Consider the following 24628-nt stretch of genomic DNA (forward strand, 5'->3'; position numbering starts at 1 on the left):
GTTCTGTATGGTGCCGTTGAAGCAATATGTTGCATGTGATGGATCGGTTGGCTTTGTTCTCTTCGGACAGATTATGGGGGACTCAAAAACCTGCTTTACTTATTTTTCCATTCTGCTTTAAATGTTCTTGGACGGTCGACCAAGGTTGGTTAAGTTTGACATGGATTTGCTTCCACTTCTGCCCTTAGCATGTTGTTGTCGACATGCACAGAAATGACATTACTTTCTGGTCCCTCTACTAAATGCCATTAACGTTGGTGAGATAAAAATTAAGACATTATTTATAATTTAATAATTCTGGAACTTAGTATCGCAATTTAAAGTCTATATGAGTGCATTTATGAACTATTGTCTCAGAGTTTGAACAAGGTTATTTTCACATGTTTCATGCATTTCAAATTTAATAAGAACTGTACGTAAGATATCTTCAGGTCATGGCAGGAATTCAAACCTACCCTAATCATGTATAGGCATTCCCTTACTGTCTGTATATATGCCTGTAGAAATTGTGGTTGTTTTCTATGTGTCTGCTTATTTATTAACTTTTTGTTTCTTTGTAGGTGATTGAGAGGGCAAACAATTTAGCCTCTGGTTTAATTCATATTGGCATGAAACCTGGCCAGTCTTCTTTTATTGGTATTTATGCTCAAAATTCTGTTGAGGTAAGATAATCATTTTGTTACCGAATGCCTTTTTAAGGTGCAAATTAATTAAATGTCCTTCTTTTTTATTGTAAACATTTAGTGGATGAAAATGTGAAATTGCTGGATATTTTTCAGTTTTGTAAAGTAAACTTTTTAAATAACATTTTTGCTTGTAAAAAAAATCTTAATGACTTTATTATTAAATGTGTGTTTTAGTGGATCTTAACAGAACAGGCCTGCTATAATCAATCTGCTGTGATAGTTCCTCTGTATGATACACTTGGACCAAATGCCTGCTCTTTCATTGTAAATCAAGGTATGTTCCTGAAAAGAAATTGAATATTTTTCACTCTTAAAAACAAATTTAAAGTTGCAAAATATCCCTTTAAAGACATTTTCTCATTTAGCTGTGATTTAATTTGTTCACTAAGTGCAAAGTGCTATTTTGGGATTAAAGAAGGTTTGTCTTGCACTTTCATAAAATTGTTGAAAATAGCTACAGAAATTTTTGAAATAATTATCTTCCTATGCATAGTCTGATTCATCATCTTATATAGTAATTGAATTTGCTATTGTAAAGTTAGTTTTCATTATATATATATTGTGGAAGGGCTAATTTTTAAGGACCATTTTAAAATAATTGCTAATCATTTAGGGTTCTGTATTTTTTATCAGATGCTGCATACGTTTAGCTGTGTTTCCACATTTGTTAGCAAAAGTTTTTTTTTTTTTTTTTAATGTATAAGTGTGTTGCCTGAGGATAACTATTCCTGAAGCATTATTATTTCACTTTGTTAGCTTGGAAACACTTGCAAGCAAGGTATCTTTCAGTTGTAAGATAGGTGGCAGACTTTCTTTGGCTGAACTGGATTGTATGGCAATATGATCCAGTTGCTGCTAGCCAAAAATTTGACTAAAGGTTACATTTAAGCAGGTCAGTATGAGACCTCACATTGTCATAAAACAACTAAATTTCAGTCGAAATCATACTTTGACATTTATTCTGGCTTTTGCGAGAAAAAGGGGGGGGAAAAAAAAAAGAAGCCAAACAGGATGTGGCAGCAATAATTGTTTCTCTTTGCAACATCAATTCCGTCAACAGAGCACCACATCTGTCCAGAACATGGTGGCATAATCTTGTGGTATAAAATTGTTTGGATTTCACTCTCTTCAAAGGTGGTGTGCATTGCATTTCAGTTCGCATGCAAGACAACCATATCTTGATTCCCATGGTGATGCAGAAAAATAGTTAATTGTCCTTCTCATAATATCAAATCAAAAATTTTAAAGTACTGACAAAATCTCTTTATGTTCCTTGCTGAGCATTCTTTAAATTTTTTCAAAAACACAACTTCCTATTGCAAGTTTTCCAGTGTTTTCCATTTTGTGAAGAAATAATAAAACTTTTAAGTTTTTTTTTAAATAATTCATAAAAAATGGCCAAAGCATAGATTTAAGTTTACTCTGAGTTAAGCAGAACACTTATTAGTATTTTAAAGAAGGGAATTGTATAATTCCACTATGCTGTTTTCGGGGGTGTTTTAATGTCAAAAGTATAAAAAATTCTAAATAAAGTAAAATTATTGTTTTTAGTTGCTGTATTGAAACATTTGTGTAATGTTCAATTATTATTTTCCTTAGCTGAAATAAAAATAGTTGTCTGTGATAAAGAAGAAAAGGTACAATCCCTCCTGGAACAGAGAGAACAAACACCAGGCCTAACACATATTATTGTGATGAATGATGTTTCTGAAGATGTGAAACAAACAGCAAAAGACAAAAATGTTAATTTGCACTATTTCCAAGAAATCGAAGTATGTTTTCCAAAGATGTGAAAGTGTATCTTTAAATTAAAAAACTGCTATTTAAAAAAGTGATTAATATGTCCATAGTTTTTTTAAATATCTTTGAATGAGTGTAATGCCCCCCCCACAAATGTTTTTCTGTGACAACTTACTAAAATGTTTTATTTTTTAAATGGTTTTCTGAAATATTAAAATGTGGATTTTTTGGGGGGGGGGTTCATTTTATATAGAATTCTGTGTAATTAAGTTTACTTTGCAAATATTCCTGCATTTTTTAATTACTAATAATTAAAATAGAATAAATGAATGTATTCAGTTTTCTCAGTTCTTAAATGTAATATCTTTTATTGCAGGATCTTGGGAAACAAAAGCCTGTTGACATTGTTGTAAGTTATTTTCTATTAATAATACTATAAAAACTGTAATTTTTTTCATTAAATGGTCATCTCCTGTCTTAAGCAATTTAACGTATATTTTAGTTTTGATTATTATTTTTAATTTTTTCCATTTTGAACTATTTTTTATTTATTTAATTTTTTAAAAATTTCATCTGTATTTATAAATGTTTTGATGTTTTTAGTTATGAACTATTTGGAATCTCTTTAGCTGTTAAGTTATATTATAGAGGATGTGCTTAAAACATTCACGTAAAGCAAAATTTCACAAGCATTTTTAATTCACTGCACTGTGCTATCTGCCATCTGAATGTAATTTGTAGGTACTGACTGAAGATGCTGGCAGATTTTTATCTGCCTTATGAATGTAATTTGTAGGTACTGACTGAAGATGCTGGTAGATTTTTGGGTATTTATTGCATTTGCATAAAGTTTTTAATTAAAATTCATCACTCATCATTCAGTTAGTAGGAAAATGCGATAATGATTAGACTTCACAAAGCATTTATTTGAATAATCATGTGCTGATTTGTAGGAATTATGTATATATTCAAAAAGCAATCTACTTATCACATTTGCGGTCATGTTTTTAGAATATTAGATTGCTACCCTGTAATTTATTTTCCTTAGAAAAGAAAAATGAACTTGTGTTAGTATGATTCTTCTAAAGATGCATGACTGCAGGTCCAGCTGTAGGTATAGGCTGCTCATGGTGCTGATTTTTGAAGAGCATCATCTTAATTTTTCCACTAAATCGCATATAAATAAAGGTATATTTAGCTTTTAATTTAATATGTTTAATTTATATGTGATGCCGAAAGTGCTGGAGCTGAACCTGCATGTCTAATATTTGCATAATCAAGCGAAATGTCAAATATTTATTTCAAAAACATTAGGCAGGCAAATTTTTCTAACATGCTCTTATTGGCAGCTGGTTTTCCAGTGCCCACCTACTTTTACTCAGATGAGTAACACATCCCTAAATCTCTTTAGTACATTAGGCAATAATGCCAATGTTGTGAAACTATGACAGCAAAGTAGTGGTAATTTGTATGGATTAAAATTGTCAAAGTAGCATACAATTTCACTTGTAGTGCATGTTTTAAACAGTGCCTGACTTCCGAGTTCGGCAAAATTTATGTTTATTGTAATGACATTTTTTGGAGTTACTGGTTATATATTATTACACTGATTATATTTATGTTATAGCCACCAAATCCATCAGATATTGCAACAGTATGTTATACAAGTGGTACAACTGGAGATCCCAAAGGTGTTATGTTAACACATGCTAATATAATTATTGATGCTTCTGCTGTTATATTGCAATTAGTAAGTAAAACTTGTATATTTCTTAATAGTTTTTTAAAGATAATGCATTTTCAATTTATATTTTTATAGACTGTGTTTTTCTGTCTAAACAAATGTATTTTTTAAAACAAATATTTTTGCAGGGTGAATATGCACCTAACAAAGATGATACGATGATGTCATTTTTACCTCTTGCACATATGCTGGAAAGGCTTTGTGAGGTAAGCTCTTTCTGGGATTGAATTATGCATTGAAGAATATATTTAACACGTTGAGCACCACATGTATTTCTTAGGCAATCTCGTTCAGGCCACATGCGCCGCTTTAAAGCACTGGTATTGTAGGGCCAGTGATTCTTATCACAGTAGAAGAGGGTGTACGTTTGGAGCGAGATTCCTATAGGCATTCATTCAACACATTACGTATTTGTGTTTCAATGAAATCCATTAGTCCTGTAATGAATGGTTATCTCCATTCATTACAGGATTAAGTAAATTTTAAATAAATTTTCTGTAACAGCCAGCGGCGGTGGACGCGGTCTAAACGGAAAGTCTAGTGTCAGCCATAGATGGCTGATGTGGCGCTTAACGTGTGGATCTGTTTGCCACATATATTTATGTAAATGTTATTTTTACAAAACTTTTGCAGTTTCACATAATTCATTAATAAAAAAACTATGGATGATGTGGCGCTCAACGTGTGAATCTGTTTGCCACATATAGTTATGTAAACATTATTTTTACAAAACTTTTGCAGTTTCACATAATTCATTAATAAAGGATGCAAAATGTTTTATTTAGCCATAGATTTTTAAAACAATTTCCCTCCCAAAGCAATGAGTAGCAGTCAATTTTAGTTATACTGTGGTTTTACAATTAATTAAAAAATTGGCTTTTACTCCTTGTATTAAGTTTTCTGTTAGGCTTAAATTTTATGTTTGTTTTTGTAAATAGCATTTGTCAGTGTCTGTATCTTTACTTACATTCTTGAACAAATTGTTGAATGCTGTTGAGTATCATGCTTATTAATTTAGTCTGAAAGTGATCAGAAATATTAAACATTTTTATGAAATTATTTTAGCTGGACTCATTAAAATCATTATATACTTTACTTTTTTATCCTAACTATTTTAAGGGGCTGGCCATGTGAGCTGCTAGTTTTTAAAGAAATAGTATAGTAAATATAAAAACGTCTAAAGCTGTATTGGGAATTCTAAGGATATATATATATTTATTTAATATTGTTGTTGTTGTTGAATTTTGTAGAGTATAAGTGCAAAAAGCATGATATTTGAAGGAAGAATGTGAGAATAAACAAAGGATCGTATATGCATTTGAATGCATGTGAATTGGAATCTTGTAGGTAATTTAGAGGTCAAAGTTCTGGTTGTCATTTTAGAGGAGGATTGTATTATGGCCTATTTTTCATGCAAATACTAATAATTAAAATGATTTAAATATGAAAACTAATCCAGTAAATATGTAATTAATTATAAAATGAGAGACAGTTGGCAAAATCTAAATTACATTGATTTATTTGATAGTCATAATATTTGACTTTCATAAAACCAAAAAGTAAATTAAAAAATTTTAACTATTTATAATGTGTTAAGATTAGTATGGTAATAATGATACAGATGAATTTATCACTGAATATTCTAATTATATTTTTAGCACTTTAAAATTAAATTGCATTGTTTCTTTTAGATTAAAGCTTTTGCATAAAATGGTTAGAGTATTTCTTTATATTATTTGTATGTGTGCGTGTAGCAAACATACTGTTAAAGGATGAAAATTTTAAACTTAAATACTTTTTTAGTAAAAGTCTTCATGGTTAATTTTGTTTCCTGCAAATTATGTTTTTACATGCAGTTCTCTGCCTCATTTACTTTGGCTTCACCTATGGTTGGTTATGAGTAAAAAAGAATTTAGCTGGTAGTAAAAAAACAGATTGTGAAATGTACCCTAACGAGTGGTGTGGAAAGCTGTTTTGATTAAAGCCTCATCTTAAATTAACTAAAAAATGTGATTGTGTAGATAGAATATAAGCTTAACTGATCAAAATGAATTCTTATGAGAATTATCACCTCATCTCAAAATGAAATTGCAAATTTGTAATCAAGCTTATAATAGCATCAGATTATTAAACTAGCAAAATTAAATTTTGTGTGCATCAAGATTATCATGTCATTGACTGCTTATTCATAATTATTTTAAAAGTTTTTAATCACTTTAATTTTAATATTACAGGTAACAGTTTACATAAATGGTGGACGTTTAGGATTTTATCGTGGTGATATTAGGCTACTTATGGATGATATGAAAGCTTTGAAACCTACAATTACGCCTGCCGTTCCTCGGCTATTGAATAGGATATATGATAAAGTAAATATACATTTTTATATTATATTACTTGGTGATATGGAATTCATGCTATTTCATATTTATTAATTTAATTTGTGCTTTCTGTAACTTGTGGATGTGTTTGCATATACAATATTTGGTACTTTTTGATTTTGGGGCCATCATGTGTTGCATATATGGTTAAGATGTTGGTGCAAAATCCAATTAGAAATATAAAATGCAATCTTAACTATATATCATTAATGCTGATTGCTATCATTAAATCCAAAATAAATACAAAAACAGACATTTTTAAACAAGCATGAATATTAATTACTCCAGGCGACAGTTGTGCATCCATTCATTCCTAGTCGCATTGGCGATAATTCTTCCAAATGAAAGTTGTTGCCACCAGCGCTGAATAGATGAATTGTCGTAAAAAAATGCACGAACTTTCAAACCAGTGCCTGCTTTGTAAGTCTTTCATTTTGTGGTTCACTGCAGTCTCATTTGTGTGTTTCAGTAATAGTAAAAGTTACATTTTGTAATTTTCAAGTAGTATTTCGAAATGGATTGTACCTTTGTCTCGAAAGAATTTGCTTGTGACTGTTCAGCTTCAAAAGGCAGAAAACTTCAGTCAGCCCTTCAGTAAAAAAAAATTGGCTGAAAATCTGAGTGGAAAATTGCTAGATCGATATTCATTCTTCTCATTTATTTCCATTGACATCATCACGTAGCTACTTGTGCGATTAAATAAACTGACTATCAATTAAATAAAATTGCCTATCATAATTGGCATGCAGTTGCAACTGGCACCATAACGAAAAATAATTGAATTTTTAAATGCAATGCGTGTGTGTTACTTTATATTAGTAACAAGTGTACTTAATCATACTTTTATTTACTTGTAGGTTCAAGCAACTGTGAGCAGTAGCAAATTAAAGAAACTTCTGTTTCAATTAGCACTCCGAATGAAGCAGTCAGAACTCCAGAGGTATATTATTATGTTACTAGTTACATATTTTAATTGTGATTCATTTTAATAAAGTAGTGAAACAGTTTCAAAACTGTGAAATTGAATTGATTGTGCTAACAAAGATTTGAAATTAAAAGAGAATTTAGAGTACAATTAATACTAGCGGAAGTACCTGATGGCAGTTAAGTTAGATTCAGAGTAATGCATCTAACAACAGAGAGAACAATACCGCTGTAATCCTTCTCTAATAGCGGTGCAAAAAAGTAAGATTCATAGTCATTTATTTTTCACTCTGATGCGATATGGAACCCACATAAAAAGTTTCGCTAGAAAGATAAGCTTATTCTCTCTTATTATATCAGCAACAATGGCTTGCAGTTTTTAACGATTTTCATCTTTCTAATCAAATGATCATAAAAGCTCAAGTTTCTTCTAATATTTCATCTATATACAATTTTAGTCGGTTAAATGTGGCAAAAAATTTATCATAGTTAACCACTTGTGCTAAAAAGACGTGCCACACACGTCGAGATGCTTTTGTCTCAAACCGCGTGCAGAAATGAAAATAATGGGGTGCACACGTTGCCTAACAACGAAATTGTTTATTTCTCGAGTTACAGCTCTGGATTGCACTCACAGACACGGGCCCCCGAGCGGTAAAGTCGCTGAACACTGGTAGTTCGGTCTGAGGTTTGAATCCTGCGAATGGGTTGGCTGCATGGGCGTTTTCATGGTTTTCCCCATGTGTAATGTGTATACAAGCCAGTTTCCCTTAGAAAGTCCTCCACCTAGGCATCCCACCCCTTAGGCAGATGGCCCCTCGAGGCTTTGCCATAATCACACACACGCAGACGCGGAGTGCCGTAAATGAGACACTTTATCGCTTGTTTTATTGTAGCGCACGGCACCGCAACCATGAAGTTTAATCGTAGCGCAAGTGGTTAATCAGAAATCAATAACGCGATTGCCTTTCTGAAAAATGAGTGCAAAAATTAACATTTACAGAGTTTTTAATTAATATCTTGGCTGATTAAAGTCGTACAAAAATGGAAATAGTCAAAATGGCTTCCCATAAATTTTTGGAAATGGGAATAATGTATTTAATCTTTGGTGATGCTATTTTTATTTCATTGTAAAACTTAGAAATTTCTTATTTAATAAACTCTAGGATTTGAAGGCGATCAGTGGCAATAACTTTTGAAATAAAAGTAGATTTTCATCTCCAACTTGCGAGAGTGTTGTCACTTGGAAAAATGAGGATGAAAATTATAGTTTTTTCCGTGTTTTTAATATCTCTGATTTGAGCTATTTTTTATTGAAAAAAAGTGGTTGTCGACTTTTTTCAGAACCCAGAAAAGAATTGTAGAAAGTTTGGTGACAGTAGCTATAGTAGTAACTGAGTTAGAGGACAAACATACTTTTTTCTTTATATATACAGATGAATGCTTTAGTTGGATGTATCACTTTTTAAAATATGCCATTCTTTCATCCTAACCCCAGAATCTAGAATTAGTAGAATTTGTGTAGAGGGTAATTTATTTTTACAACAAAGTTGAAGATGTCCATATTCATTCTGGAAATGCGTACTTCCTGTATTTTATCACGTTTCCTGATATTGCTTTAGCAAGTCTGTGTCAGTTTTCTTGTGTACAGTTATATATTCATGTGTGTGAAAACTGTAACACCATAATGGAATCATATAAATAAACTGAAACTTGGGGGAAATGCAAAGCAGGGTATGCCATGCAAATGATTGGTCTGATAACACATGCATGAACTCGGCAGCTTTGTCTGAACTGCCATGTTAGCCATATAAATGAAGGGTTGTAGTGGAGCATTAAAACTAGTGTTTTGTTCCAAGTGTGTGCCAAGTGTTTCAAGAGAAGTCACTTGTAACAATTCATGAGAAATTGTGAGAAGGCCTCTGTATAGATAGGCAAATTACACAATTTCAATGGGAAAGAATAATTGACCTGCAAGGGGGGGGGAGATTTTCATATCCTGAAATCACACCTTGCACAAGGCATAATGCCTCATCAAGTGATGCATGTATGGAAGAAGTGGGCTCAGATAAATAACAAATATAGTAGTGGACCATGAGATATTACATAAGCATGGGATGACTGACACTTCGTCCACATGACTGTAATAAATTGTGCTGCTTCATTTTGACATTTGGTACCATAATGAAGAACTGCTGCAAGTATGTCTTGCAGCTTTAACAGTTTGCTAGGATCTGCTCTGCCATGGATTGTGTAAATGCATTCCTTTACGCCCGTCATCTCTCTTGATGCCCTCAGGTACAATGGGCTTGTCAACACAATACTGGCATGCATACTTGGAACAGATATCTTGTTTTTACTGAATCCTTCTTCAGTTTGTGTGCAGCCAACAGTTGTACACATTACATGTTAAAGGAATGAACACCATCTCTCAGAGGGCATTATTGTACTGGATGGTCACCGAGTGTATTCGTTTGAGGTGTCGTTAGTATGATGGGTTCTGAGAACTGAAGGTACTTTCACCAGTGACACTACATTAAGAAGGTTACTGAAACTGAAATCATCCTTCATTCATTGAATTATTGGATGTGTATTTCAACAGTACGGCGCCCATCGATTCTTAGTTAGAAACGTTTTAAGACTTCTCAGCATGTCAAATATCCCTTCTTCCATGACATGCCCATTCATCCCAAAGTCCGATACCTGGCTTGGCTAGTAGCAATGTGAAATATTATTCCTTAGGTACATGTTCAAAATCTGTTTGATTAATACCAGGACGAGTTAGAGCTTTTTTGTAATGCATGGTAGTTTCATCAGATGCTGATTTTCTACATTCAGTATTCTCTATAAATTTAAGCATTTCTTTGTTCCACCATAGGTCATATGTGGAGTTAATTAAAAAAAGGTGTAGCTATATCGAGTGGTAAATGGTTTAATATCGTAAACATTTGTAGTAATTCCCTGTATATGTTAGTAATTAAACTGGTAAACCAGTCTTTTGATTTAAAAAAAGAAAAAAAAAAAAAAAAAAACCCTCATTCTATTTGATATCTCCCCTTCCCAATCAGGAACTGATTTGGTAGCATGAGAATAGTTGTTTGAAGCCACATCAGTTATTTGGTTTGCTATTTGAGACATTCCAGTTTTTGCACACTGCAGCAAAGTTATAATTAAAAAGCAAGATCTTTCATTGAAACAGCCTGTCTAATTTGGCAATTTGGAAAATATATGTTTTTTTTTATTCTATAGGTTTGTTATAAGAAATAACAGTCTTTGGGACCGCCTTGTATTTAAGCCTGTCCGTGAAGGAATGGGAGGAAGAATTAGATTACTTGTTTGTGGTTCTGCACCTTTGGCTGGCAATGTCCTTACATTCATACGTTGTGCTATGGGTTGTGTGGTAAGTACTGCTTTGTATTTTATTCATTTTAAATGGAGGGGAATGTAGGATTTTCAAGAGGGCAAGCATAAAACTTTTGAATTAATTATTTTTAATAGAATGCATAGATATGACAGTATAATTTGCTAAATTATTGAAATTGTTAAATTGAAAATTAGCAAACAGTAGTTTATTAAACTTAAACTCTAGAACCTGTTAAACTAAAACTCTAGAACCATGATTTTCCATTAATAACATGGCACTTTGTAATGATGATTTGAATACCGCGTATATAGATGTTATTGCATAATGTTCTGTTCAAAATACTTTTATTTTACCCTTTGAATTATGTGTATCTATTCTCTTAAGCACTTAATTGACCCTTCTTGTAAGTATATTTTTGTTTTAAAGTGAATATGTTGAGCATAATGGAATATAGTTATTGAAAATGTTTCAGAAACCATGTCTAGTGATGTGTAGTACTGTCTTAAATGCTTCAAGTAATAAATAAATGAATTATGGGTTTTATTTATCCTCATAAAAAGCAAAATGGCATTCAAATTCATTTATATGAATTTAGGAGCTAAGCTATCCTAAATTCATAAAACATGAAATTAATCTTTGCTCGAACAGAAATGCATGGTGTTGTGACTTTGGTCTATTGTGAACAGGTGGTAATGAAATCGGTACTTAAGTAAAGACTGCAATTATTTTTAAAAAAAAAGTCTGAATTTTATGTTTTTATTTCTTCGTACAAAGTAAAGGAAGTATTGTAATTGTGAAAAATTTTGGTTATTGTTTTTCAATGGAAACATTCATTTTGACCATTCCTGAATCCATTTGGACTATTTTTTGCATGACTTCTTCTGCACCTCCTTTGTGTGTGTGTATATATATATATATATATATATATATATATCCATTTACCTGGTCTTTCTTACTTTTGCAATCATTAGTCATGTACTTCCAGTTATGTAAGTGTTTTAAATGAAGAAAATATTCATGTTTTAGCTATGAAATTTAAAAAGAAAATTCAACAAATAGTAAAATTTAACTACATGTATTGTAACATTTTATATATGTAGTTAGTCTTGCAATAAATATTAAGAATATTTAATATCAGTTTATAGTTGCAACAAAAAGTGTGTATAGTTTAATAATCCATAGAAGGAAGTATGATGTCAACATCAGATTTTAGTATTAAAATTTTATTGCACTGACTTATTTTCAAATTTAGAATATGCAACTATATGTTAAAAAAGTTATTATGTTATATTTGTGTAATTATGTGGTATTGAATGTGAAAGTATAAAATGTTATTTCTTATTTTATCAATATGAAGTCTTCCTTGTTAGTAATTTTTACATTTATAATGTAGGTTGTAGAAGGATATGGTCAGACTGAATGTGTTGCTCCTTGCACACTAAATATCCAAGGAGACTATTCTGTGGGTAAGTAATAATGTGCAGTAGTCCAAATTTTACAGTAATGAAAAATTGAAAATCTTCTTATTCTAAAGTCCTTCTTTATTCTTCAAATATATTTATGGTGTTCTTCAAAGTACTGATTCCTTTAAAAAAATGTTTAATTTAAATGTGGGATGAAAATTTTTGTTATGATGAATATTGTGTTCTTTGTCCGATATGTAAAGGAGGTGATATTTATGTTTTACTGATTAACTAGCCTTAAACTGTAATATTCATGCTGCATATAATTTAATTTACTATTATTATTTTTTTGGGGGGGGGAACAGAGAATGTGCGTATTTTAAAATAATAATTATACCGAAAATAGCTTTAAGGATCTGGTTGTGAAATTTCCAAAAAACCCACCACTTTCTAGAAAAAAACATTGCATGAAGAAAAAGCATTTGGAACTGACAACTGACAGGTTGCAGATTCAAATTTTGAAATGTAATATTGAAAAAATATAAACAACAATTCTGGGAGGGGAAGCAATAAACACATTATTTGTTCAAAATATTATTCAAAAGTTCATTACCCTTCCATAATGTTACATTTATAGTTTGTTTTATAAACTATTCTGTTGGTAAAATTTTTCGGCATTTTTATTTGATGAGCACATGTAAGTTAACATCCTTTAATGCTCATTGATGAGTAATACTTAGATGAAATTTGTGCTTCTAAAATATATATTCACGTGAGCTGTTCGGACACATAATAAATATTTTCATAAACTTATCAAGACTGCTAAACCTTTGCTCTAGAAAAATCAAGCTTACATATTTGTTTTCAAATAAAAAAATATTCGCGATGATCTTATAAATAAAGGATTATTCTTGACTGCTTTTTTTCAAAAAAGGGGCGAAGCAACTAGGGGAGGTTTAAATCTTCAGTATGCCATAATAGAAAAACTCTGGACATAGTTTGGCTTCCAGCTGAAAAGTAGGGTATTGTTGTCCAATAAGAATCAAATTTGTAAAAGATGTACATAGTTTGGCTTCCAGCTGAAAAGTAGGGTATTGTTGTCCAATAAGAATCAAATTTGTAAAAGATGTTTCTTGTTTAAATGTTGTTAACTGATGGTACTTTTTATCTTTATTTGGAGCATGTGTTAATGATGTTGATGTAAAGTTTCAATTTGTATCAGTTTTAGCTAGAATGTTTGAATATCAAGAAGCTTCACTTAAGATAGAGAGTAACTCAGAGGAATTAATTTATGAATTGGATTATTCAGAATGTAATCATTAACCAAATACAGCTAGAACTAATCATTATTGATGATCAGAATAATAGTAGAAAAGATCCCCCCCCCTCCCGTGTGCTATGAACTTTTTAGTCATGAATATCAGTATTGTTTTCTTTCTTTTTTTATGTTGGATGTTATTCATTTCATTGGTTATAAATTAAAAAATTATTTTTTCTCTTAATCCATAATATGTCATTTAAATAGGTCAAGTAGGCCCACCTATTCCATGTTGCCATATCAAATTAGTTGATGTTCCTGAGATGGAGTACTTTTCTAAAGATGGTCAAGGAGAGGTGAGGTTTATTTCTTTCTGACATTTACTGTCATTTGCCTGATATATATTGAGATTATATTGTCATTTTTCATCTGCTGTGTGTTTGATTCAGTGTGTGTAATACAAAGTTTAACCTATCATAGCATTTCAAGGTGTTTTAAAAAATATCATACTTGTATGAAGTAGTTAGAAAAATTTGTTACCAACCTATTTCTTTTTACTTGCTGGGAAAGTGACATTTGATGGTTTGCTATTTTTCAGGTTTGCATAAAGGGTCTGAATGTTTTTAAAGGTTATTTTCAAGATCCTGAAAAAACTGCCGAAACTGTTGATGCCGATGGATGGTTGCACACAGGAGACATTGGAATGTGGCTCCCAGTATGTTTCTTTGCATTAATCATATATGAAGTTTTTTTATCTAGTATTTAAAGAATTTCCAAAATGTGATGTAGAGTTCAGTAATGTATTATTTAAAAAAAAAAAAAAAAAGACTAATGCATTTCATTTGGTTGTTTATTTATGATGTACATGTCTAATAACAGCATTTGAATTCAAATTTTTATTTATTTCTTTGTGTAAAATTTGGAGCTTCCAGTGTTTCATTGAACATTTTTGTTGAGTGCCTTTCAGAAGTAAAATTTATGCTTGTGGAATATTAACATTACTAACTACCTATGAATTTCATGTTTTTAAATCTGATCAAAATTTTTCTCACTAAATTTAATTTTTGCATATAATTATTATACTGTAAGTGTGTGTAATGCTTATTCTTGGTAGCCCAGACTTGTATATTTACTAAGCACAGACATGTTTATCAATAAACAAAATAACAAACTGTACCCTGAATAAATGCATTTGTAAGTAATAAAAATTGCATTATGGAAACCTGTAGAAAATTAGCTTTTAAACTCTTCTTCATATTTCTGATCTTATATTGTAAAACATTTTCTTCTGTCATTCTGTGTAATCGTTTAACTATTATTGAATACAGAGCTTAAAAGTGGAGATCTAAATCTTTAAAACAAATTATAAAATAAAATAACATGTATTAATAAAACCTATGGAAGGAAATATTTCATTTGAAACTAAAATTTGCTTCTGGAATCTGTGTGTTCAACACAGCTAAATAAAAATGAATACATCTGTATCCAAATATAGTTATTGAATCCTTTGAGAATTTTGTAAACGTTCCTCCCATTTTTAAGTGTAAGTTAAGCTTAATTCATAAAGAAAAAAAATTAGAGATTCACAATTTGTATTTACTACAAAGAGATCGCTGATACTGGCACAGAAAGTATTTAAATGACTCCAATAATAAAATAATTTTTCAAAGTCAAAATTTTTTTCAAGTCAAAATATGTTATAAATATATTGTACTTTTTAAAAATGTACTTGCATATAAAGAGAGAAGTGCTGTTAAATTTATCAAGTTGGATTTTCTGAAAATCAAAATTTTATTCATTTACATTCAAATTTGAGCCGGCATTATGCACCTTCGCAACTTAAGAAAACATAAATTATTAAAATTCTGCTCTATTAAATTTTTTAACTTTGCATAAATAGTAAAAAAATTCTTAAGAAAAATGTGTAATGAAAATTTTAGAAATTAAAGATTCAAAATTATTAGAAGGAATTTTTTACATTTTAGCTAATTCTTATTCGAGCACTTATATTGTTAGATGCTGTACTGTATATTAAAAATTTTTAAATTAATATAGCAAATTATCAGATTATCTGATGATATTTTGGTTCATTTTAGTTCATATAAAAACCATTTACCGTAATTTCCGGAAGAAAGGCCGTATCAGCGTAAACGCCACAATAGATTAAATTGCGCGTGACATCGCTGTGGGCCGTATAGATGCAAAATCTCAACCTAAGTCCTGATATATGACATATCAGTTAAGGAAAATGCATAAAATGAAACCGTAACTCAAAAATAAATTAAAGGTACGAAATGTTGAAAATATATTTATGTTCACGTATATACTTAATTTACCCACTAAAGAAGTCCATATTTGTAATACTCTGACTATATTATAAAAAATGTTACAACAATGAAATATTAAATTTGGATGACAAAAGAAATTTTTACTTACAAAAGGAATTACAGCAAACCATACATCATATGAAGCCATCAAAATCCAATTGTTCACTATCTGAATTAAAAAGATTTAGTAAATCCTGATCTAAGTCCAAGTCTTCCAGATTATCACATTCATCCTCTTGGTTTACAGTCTCTTTATCTAAGGATATAATTTCAGCTTCTTTGAACCCTGCTATTATTGACGATGTTTTTACCGATTTCCACGCACTTCCTACCCACTTTGCAACTTCTTCATAACATGCTCTACGCATTTTACCGCTTTTGGTATACGTATGCAATCCTTTACTCATCCAACACTCCCACCGTTTTCGGACTTCAGCTTTGAAGGATTTATTACCTGACAAATCTAATGGTTGTAAGATTTTTGTCAAACCACCAGGAATTATTGCTACGGTCGTAGACATTTTTAGACATCTGGTTTTCACTGACTCAAGTAAACGAGCACGCATGGAATCCATTCTCAATAACCCTTTTGGGTGGAAAAAAGATATCTTACTACACTGCCAAACTTTTTGTAGCCACTCGTGCATGATTGTTTTGCACATCCTGCCATTCTCATTTGCACAAATAATTAGCACAAATAATCAGAAAAATCTCCCTTCAGAATAGTCTTTTGTTTAAAAATGATCATCGGCTTTAGCTAGTCACTGTTTGCGGCACAAGCTAACACACATGTAAATGACGTTCTTTCATGCCACAGCTTAAGCACAGATACAATTTTTGCACCAGTTTCATCAACAGTTCTGTTTGCAGGAGAAAGCTAACGGCGTTTCATCCATATTTATTATCTGTGACCAAAGAAGTTTTTTTTTTTGTCAGTAATATCTGTCACATATTTTAATTGTTTAATGGTTCACATTTAGAAAAGATGCCTTTTTATCCTGCCAGTCCATTGGTAATTGTTGCCCGACTGTTGTTCTAGTACGCACAGAAATGTTTTTTCTTTTCATAAATCTGCTGCACCAGCAAGGCCCTCCTTTGAAATCATTTATGTTCATTTGTTTTGCTATAAATTTTGCTTGTAAGTGAATTTTTACAGTCGAAATTGCCATTCCCTTTCCTCTTTGCTCCTTTATCCAGTTTGCAAAGTCATCCTCTAGATTCGGCCACCTTACAGTACCACTTCTTTTGGCTCATTTCTGTTGTGGCATATTTTTAAGAAGTTCTTTTTCAGTTCTCCAACGTCGAATACAAACTCTTGAGCTGCTGCTCTATTTCCAATTTGTTCAGCACATGAAATTACATTAAGCTTAAAACCAGCAGTATAGCTTCTGTGCCGTTTAGGTGCCATTTAAAAAAATTTTCCACTCCCTTCTTACTTAAAAACTATCCAAAAAGTACTTGTGCCCAAACTGATGGGATCTCTGTCTGGCAGAATGCCAAGAAAAATCGATTGATGCTGAAGGGGAAATACGTCATCAGTTCCTTATTGCGAGGCAGGTGGAGTCGTGTCCGCCTTAGAAAAAAATTGCAGAAAAGGCAGGGGTGGGGAGAGGATGGGTCCTGAAAGATTCATTGAATGGCAGAAGGGAGAGACTACTCAAAATGATGAGAATGCTGATTTGAAAGGGGGAAGAATGTTATTGTTCTGAGATCCTGTTTAGGGTGAATAAGGCATGTAGGTCCGTTCAAGGGAAAGAATGTAAACAAAATAACGTTCGCAAAAAGCAACTGAGTGGTCTTTTGTGTGGAAACAGCACCAGTCTATGTACAATGACAAGGCCATCCAAACTATGTGCAATGACCATCATAGGAAATATTTATAGTGCACCTACATGCAGCACCCGCTGAAAATTTAAGTTTTAAACACGTAAATGCCGCGGCATTTCTTCCAGAAATTATGGTAATTTTTTTATTTTGTCTGCAACCTCTCTGTTTATTATTATTTCCTTACAGAGGCTTTGGATTCTTAATTAATATAGCATTATGACTTTTTTTAGGGAATTTCCCGATTGAGTAATCTTTTTAAATTTGTGTTGAAGTTTTTAATACTTTCTCTACATTTTAAATGTGTGTATTTTTAATAGAATGGAACCCTGAAAATTGTGGACAGGAAGAAGCATATTTTCAAACTTGCGCAAGGAGAGTATATTGCTCCAGAGAAAATAGAAAATATTTACTTGTCTAGTACATATGTATCGCAAATATTTGTTCACGGTGAAAGCTTACAGGTAAGACTATTCCAGAAATTTTTATTTTTAAAGTTTTTGGCATTAGAACACTGTTTTACAATAGCAATGAGGTATATGTATTCTACTAAGGCATTGTTATTAAATTAAAACCATTTAAATTGTTAAACATAAATTTTGCCTAATTTCTAAGTATTGCTTCCTTAAATAGTTATGGTGGAATCGTTTTTGTATGTATTTTAGTTTTAAGGAGTAACAAATGATTCTGTACATTCTCTCTATTTAAAGTTCTGCTAGTACCTGAGCAGTAAAATCGATGAATACTGATAATTTGACCTGGTTTTAGATCCCAGCAGATAGTCGAGTTAAACAGGAACTTTCTCATTACATAATGCTTGTTTATCTTACTGGAATTTTGGGTAGTTATCCAGGCTGTGATACAAGCATAGGCAGTATTGGTGGCTGCCTAGAGGCCAAGTTACTCTCAAAGCTAAGAATCAACAAAGATGTATTTCACTTTGAATTGAATTGTGCTTAATTTATATGAGGTAATAATTGGATGGATCATCTAGGAGCCGAAAAGTGCAGCAGCTTCGATTGTAGTTATCTACAAATATGCAAAAGCATAATTATTAGTTCCAAGTAAGAAGTGTGGGATGTTTAGAAGTTTATTTGTTTCAGCTCTAGAAATTCTTTGATTTTTTTTTAAATATTATGATATTAAAAATAATGTTTATTTCTGAGGATGTTTAGAAAAATATTTTATATTATAAGTCGGTGACTTTTATGTAAGTGTATGTTAAATATCCACCAGTATGTTGCTGGAGCAAACCAGCGAAGAAGGGCTGTGCCTTTTCACTCCCTCCTCTTCCGACATTATATTCTCTGAAAACATCACATATCATGGTGGAGTAGTTGGTGCCCCCCCCCCCACCTACCTGAGCAGCAAGCGTGGTTGGACTCTAACCCTTGAGTGTGTATTTTTAATAGTAATGAGTGTGACAGGTGCTCCTGAACTGCACTCTCACTTATTGCCAGTGGTCATATTATGAGCCTCTCTTTCAAGGAGGGTACGAAAATCTTTGCCATGTGCACCAAGTCTGAGCACATAATAAGCTGCTAAGCAATCCCCTACTTGTGCTCGACTTTTTTTTTTTTTAATAATGTTTTTTGAAATATAGTGGGGAGAAGTACTTTTGAAATCGTGGAATAAAGTTCCTTCATTGTTTCTGCATTTTAGTTATGGAATTTTTGACAAATTCTATTTTGTTCCTGTAAATAATTGTTTTCAAAAAGTTGGTCTAGTTTGATAAGCTGTGAGGTAGCAATAATTCTGACAGTTGTAACAGGTCATGAATATTGCATAAAATTAAAAAGTATTTTTCTAAAGTTTGTTTCTGAATGTAAATTGATCCATGTATGATCCAAGAGATCAGATTTTACTCAAATTGAAACCTGTGTATAAGCCCAATTTAGAATCACCTGGCTAAATCCCTAAATATGTAAATAATTGTCTAACTCTGATATACCTGTGAGATGAACTGAAAGTAAATGTTGTTTCACTTTTATCTTCCATTCAAAAAATAGAGTTGACAGCTTTTCAGAGTGAAAGATGCTTTTAATTCTAATATTTATTCATTCTTTACTCTCCCAACTTTTGGCTTGCACGTCATTTCGTGCTTTGGCTATATTGTGGCAAATATTACTTCGGATCTGTGAGGTCTACCATTACGACAGTAATGGTGGTTTTTAGAACAAAGGCATTTATTCAGACTTGTTTCTAGCAGAGAGAGTATTCCAAGAATTGCTAAATTAAACTAGACCTGAATCAGACAGCAGTATTAAAAAAAAAATCTGATTAATGTACATTAGGATTAAGAACAAAATAAATAAATAAATAAGTAAGATCGTTATTGTGTAAACTATAATATAAGAAAATAATACAGTACACTTTGGGTACTTTTGTAGAATATAAAATTTAAGAGGCTTAGAGAAGAAACTAAAGTAAGAAGTAACTAAAAGAATATAGTTAAACTTGTTGTAATTGATAAATTGTGTAGTGATAAGTCTATAATTACATTTAATTTTTGATTTTTTTGTCTAGAGCTGTTTGGTTGCAATTATTGTTCCTGACAGAGAAGTTGTTTTATCTTGGTGTAAAGAAAAAGGAATTGGAGGTACTTGGGATGAAATTTGTAAACATAAGGTAATTTTATTCTTAGTTATTTAATATTTTTTGTAGCCTAGTCACTTCAGTGAAAGTGATGCAATCATATAATGTTCATAATTTTTTATGCTTAATTAATTAATTTCAAAATAATATGTGCATATGTGTTAGTAATGGATTGAATGCACATTGACTTGATAATAGCATGATAAAATTTGTTTTACCAAAAGAAACACTTTACAGTTCTGAAGCTTGCCACAAAAGTACTCGTGCACCATTCTGTAGTATGACAGAGCACAATCAGTAGTTACCACTTCAAACTACTGCGAACATTAAAAACAATGCAATGAAAAGCGCATCTAAAGAGGGAAGCCCCCACGAAGATCTCTCAGTATTCGGAAGTCAAGTCTGAACTGCCCACCAGCGGCCGAGCGGTAAATTCGCTGAACACTGGTAGTTTGGTCCGAGGTTCGAATCCCGCGAACGGGCTGGCTGCATGGGTGTTTTCGTGGTTTTCCCCATGTGTAACGTGTATACGAGCCAGTTTCCCTTAAAAAGTCCTCCACGAAGGCATCCCTCCCCTTAGGCAGATAGCCCTAGTGTGCTTTGTCATAATTAAAATACACACACACAAGTCTGAACTAAAAACTAAGAACTAATGCTCTCTTCAGTCTGAGTCCAGTGGCCAGGGAGAAACTATGTAAGAATATTCTCACATAGTCTTTCCCTGGCCACTGGTTTCAGATCCATTGCCAAGTTATGCCATTCCATGCGATGCTATACGCAGGATGTGGCTTGTAGCCCAGGAGCCTGATTTAATGTGCTTCGCACCTGAGCCTTTCCAGGGGAAGACTGGCCCCTTTCCATTATTATCTAAAATAATAATGGAGGGGCCAGTCTTCTCCTGGGAACTATCAGAATAGTCCCCCCTGGCCACCAAAGAATTTCCAGTACCTTCCATTTTTTTAAAATTTCTGGAAGGCATATGCAGTTAAAGTTGCATATGAGGGTTGGACATGGTTACAGTTGTATATAAGGATCAATTACAGTTATAGAGTGACTGGACAAAATTTCACCAAATGGTTGCCAGGTTTGCTAATTTCTTGCCAAATTTGGCCACAGAAGTTAGTCACAAACCATTGCCAGCTTGACGATAGCTCTTCAGTTTAGCGAGATAGCCATTTACTCATTATTAAACAAACTTTTACTCATTTAATAGTGATCTTACTTTTCCAGTTCAGAAGATGATAGTGATCCTAGTGATCTTACTTTTCCAGAAAAGTTTCATATATCTTGAAGACATAATGATATGTTATAAAATTCATAACATTATTTCTCAGTGATATTCTGAATTGAAATTAGGATTAAATTATTGTAGCTTACATTACTCTTGTGTACTTTGCATACTCTCATTATTGTAGCTTACATAATTTTAAAAATAATATGCAGTGCTTAAATTTTTGAATGTTTTATAATATATATTAACTTTTCTTTGATGCCATATTTAAAAAAAAGTAAGAAAATTATTCATTTTCTGAAAGAAGGAAATTTTGACTTATTTTGCCCTCAAAATTCTTAATACTATTTCTTATTTGATGATCTTATGTAATATATAGTTCACTTGAATAATTGAACTAAATATTAAATGAGGGATAAGAAAGATCGAAAGTGTGCAGAAGTTAGTGTTTTCAAAGTGCGGGTTTAAACTTGTATTGTAAAAAATGAAATTAGAATTCTTGAATATGCAATTGAAATACCTTTAATTAATTTTACTCATTCAGAATATTCACCATTCTTGCCAACTCTAAGAGAGTAAAATTCAGAAGATTTTGAAAACCTTCAAATAAATAAAGAAAGCTTAAAACCAAAAACTGACTCATATCTGAAATTTTTGAGAGAAGAAGAGGCATATATATACCCAAAAGAAGAAGGATGTTAAACATATTAGATTTATTTTAATGTGTTTACTTACTTTAGCCTTTTTAGCTTTAAATTAAAATTCAGAAATTTTGCATCAACATATTTCATGCATCAGAATTTGATTAAATTTTGCAATAAAATTTCATGCATCAGAATATGATTATTCTGGTGCATGAACCTTCACACGTTTTTTCATGCATCAGAATATGATGAATCAAATTTCATGCATCAGAATTTGATTACATTTTGCAAAAAATTACCAAACATAAATTTATTTCCTTAATTCTCGTTTTAAAACCCAAGAAATAAAAAATAAGAATTTTTATTTATTGAATATTTATTTCTCTAAAATTATGTAACATCAATATGTTATTTTTATGATGATGATATTATTATAACAATTTTATGTTAAATGAAAAAAGGTGTGAAATTTGCAAATCATTGAATCAAAATTTTTGTAACCCAAGTACTTTGAAAAATACTAGATGATAAATTACTAAAAACATGATAAATATACCAGATCTAACACTGCAATAAAAAGAACACATTTAAACAGTAACCCAAAGTGTACATGGAGAACTTATTTAAAATCCAGATTTGAGGATATCTCTGAAGCTGTTACAATTTTGGTCTATTAAAAAAATTTCAAAATTAGTAAAAAATTAATTTTCCATGCATTAAACTAAACATTTTTTCATGTATATTATGAAATATCTACAAAAGTTGGTGGATATGATTCACCATATAGTTTGTGTATGGGTATTATTTCATATCAATTATTATTTAAGAATGCTTTTGTTTAAATTATCATACATTTTATGTTTGTTTTTAGGATGTCAAGCAAATGATTTTAGATGACATAACTAGGCTAGGAAAAAAGGCTGGCCTTAAATCTTTTGAACAGGTACTAATTTATTCCTTTTAACATTAATGTATTCTTTCTCTAGGCATTCATGATGTCAGACTGATCATAGTCAACTGTCATAGACTTTTCGCATACTTAAAAATATTTACAAACTTACATGTGTATGCATATATGGTTATCTCTCTCTATATATAAGCTTTAAAAATAGTTAAGTATTGTAATTTGTAATATTTCACTAGAGGGTTTGAATTATATAGAAATGCACATGCTCTTCACATGGGGAAAAAGAAAACCGATTCTAAAAAAGAGTGTTGGAGAAACATCACTATAGAGTAATATAAATAATGAAAACCAGTGTGTTTGAACTTTATAAGCATTTTCATTAAAATAACATTTAAAAATCACTGTTAATATATTCTCTTGCCATAACAGAGTAGGAAAAAAGTACATGAAAGAGGAATAACCCACATCAGAGTTGCCACGCTACGTGGAAAACCGGAAAAAGTCAGAGAATTCGAAAATTGACGAAAAAATTCAAGGGAGAAGTCAGGGAATTTAAATATTTTAGTCAAAATCTGAGAAAGTTGGAATTTCATACAACAATCCCGCCAAAAAAAGCGAATTTTGAGCCAATGTTGGAAGAGATCACTTTTTTGGCGAATTGTGTAATGCGTGAGCATCATTCGGACAGCTGGCATAGAGCTAATTTTCGCAGCTCCAATTTGATTGTCTTTTAGAAAAGTAAAGCAAGTTTCCAGTAACCTCGAGAATCTCATGTTGAACTAAAGAAAGTACTTATTCTCGTATAAAACAAAATGGGTTTAATCCTAATATATGGTACTATGGAGGTTAGAATCAAAGAATATGTATTGTAAAGAAGGTAAACCTCTCTGCAACAGACGTGGCTCTGTTCCAACATAGAGGAAAACAGCTGTGCATACACGAAATATCTGTTGCCAATGCTCGAAACCGGTGTCGAAGTTTGAACGTTATCTAGAGTTCAAAAAATAAATATCGTTTAAAATTTCTTTAAACTTTAAAGGAAAAGAAAATATTTTTGGCTCAATTAAATTGATTCATGGATCAACTGAGTTAAAAAAAAAACTACGAAAATCCGTTTTTAAGTTATTACGAAAAATCCAAGAAGAAACATTCTTTGACAAAATGTTTCTTCTTGGATTTTTTGCTATAATTTAAAAACAGGTTTTTTGTAGTTTTCTTTTTTGTTAAATAATGTTTCTTCTTAACACGTGTTTCTCAATTTCCTGTACACATCGCGGAGAGGGAAATTCTGGCTGCCAGGTTCCGTCGCCAAATGCCTTGGCAAATTTTCCCTCCGCTTTTTAGCGGCGTAACAACATTACATCTATGGAACCTTTTCTTTTTCACATTGACGTTCTTTGGTTAGAATAACCTCCATGTACGGTACACATGGGATTTGGCGACATTATGATGAGCAGTAAGCGGGTCAATTTGGTCTTGACGACAATTTTCAAAATCGTGCCAATGCCTTTACTGTATACTAGGATTTTACTGCAAAATCTTTTAAACCTTTTTTTTTTTCTTTATAATAAATGCATAATAAGTTTAACATCTTAATTTA

The 24628-nt window shown here is 31.6% G+C and overlaps 1 protein-coding gene across 3 annotated transcripts in view; it reads left to right on the forward strand.

The window, feature by feature from the left end:
• Nucleotides 1-24628, forward strand: part of LOC118197132 (long-chain-fatty-acid--CoA ligase 6-like) — a 95804-nt gene that overhangs the window by 64880 nt on the left and 6296 nt on the right. For all 3 annotated transcript variants that reach the window (XM_085821218.1, XM_085821217.1, XM_035368632.2), the window contains exons 5-19: nt 561-662; nt 861-960; nt 2286-2458; nt 2803-2835; nt 4054-4176; nt 4299-4376; nt 6405-6539; nt 7409-7491; nt 10725-10875; nt 12233-12305; nt 13768-13856; nt 14099-14215; nt 17972-18115; nt 20178-20279; nt 22993-23064. In XM_085821218.1, coding sequence (XP_085677344.1) covers nt 561-662; nt 861-960; nt 2286-2458; nt 2803-2835; nt 4054-4176; nt 4299-4376; nt 6405-6539; nt 7409-7491; nt 10725-10875; nt 12233-12305; nt 13768-13856; nt 14099-14215; nt 17972-18115; nt 20178-20279; nt 22993-23064 — 1575 coding nt within the window. The remainder of the gene's footprint in view (nt 1-560; nt 663-860; nt 961-2285; nt 2459-2802; nt 2836-4053; nt 4177-4298; nt 4377-6404; nt 6540-7408; nt 7492-10724; nt 10876-12232; nt 12306-13767; nt 13857-14098; nt 14216-17971; nt 18116-20177; nt 20280-22992; nt 23065-24628) is intronic.

The sequence above is a fragment of the Stegodyphus dumicola genome, chromosome 7, assembly GCF_044657685.1.
Source record: "Stegodyphus dumicola isolate Sdum_Otavi_A_Nest chromosome 7, ASM4465768v1".
In the NCBI taxonomy this organism is placed as follows: domain Eukaryota; kingdom Metazoa; phylum Arthropoda; class Arachnida; order Araneae; family Eresidae; genus Stegodyphus; species Stegodyphus dumicola.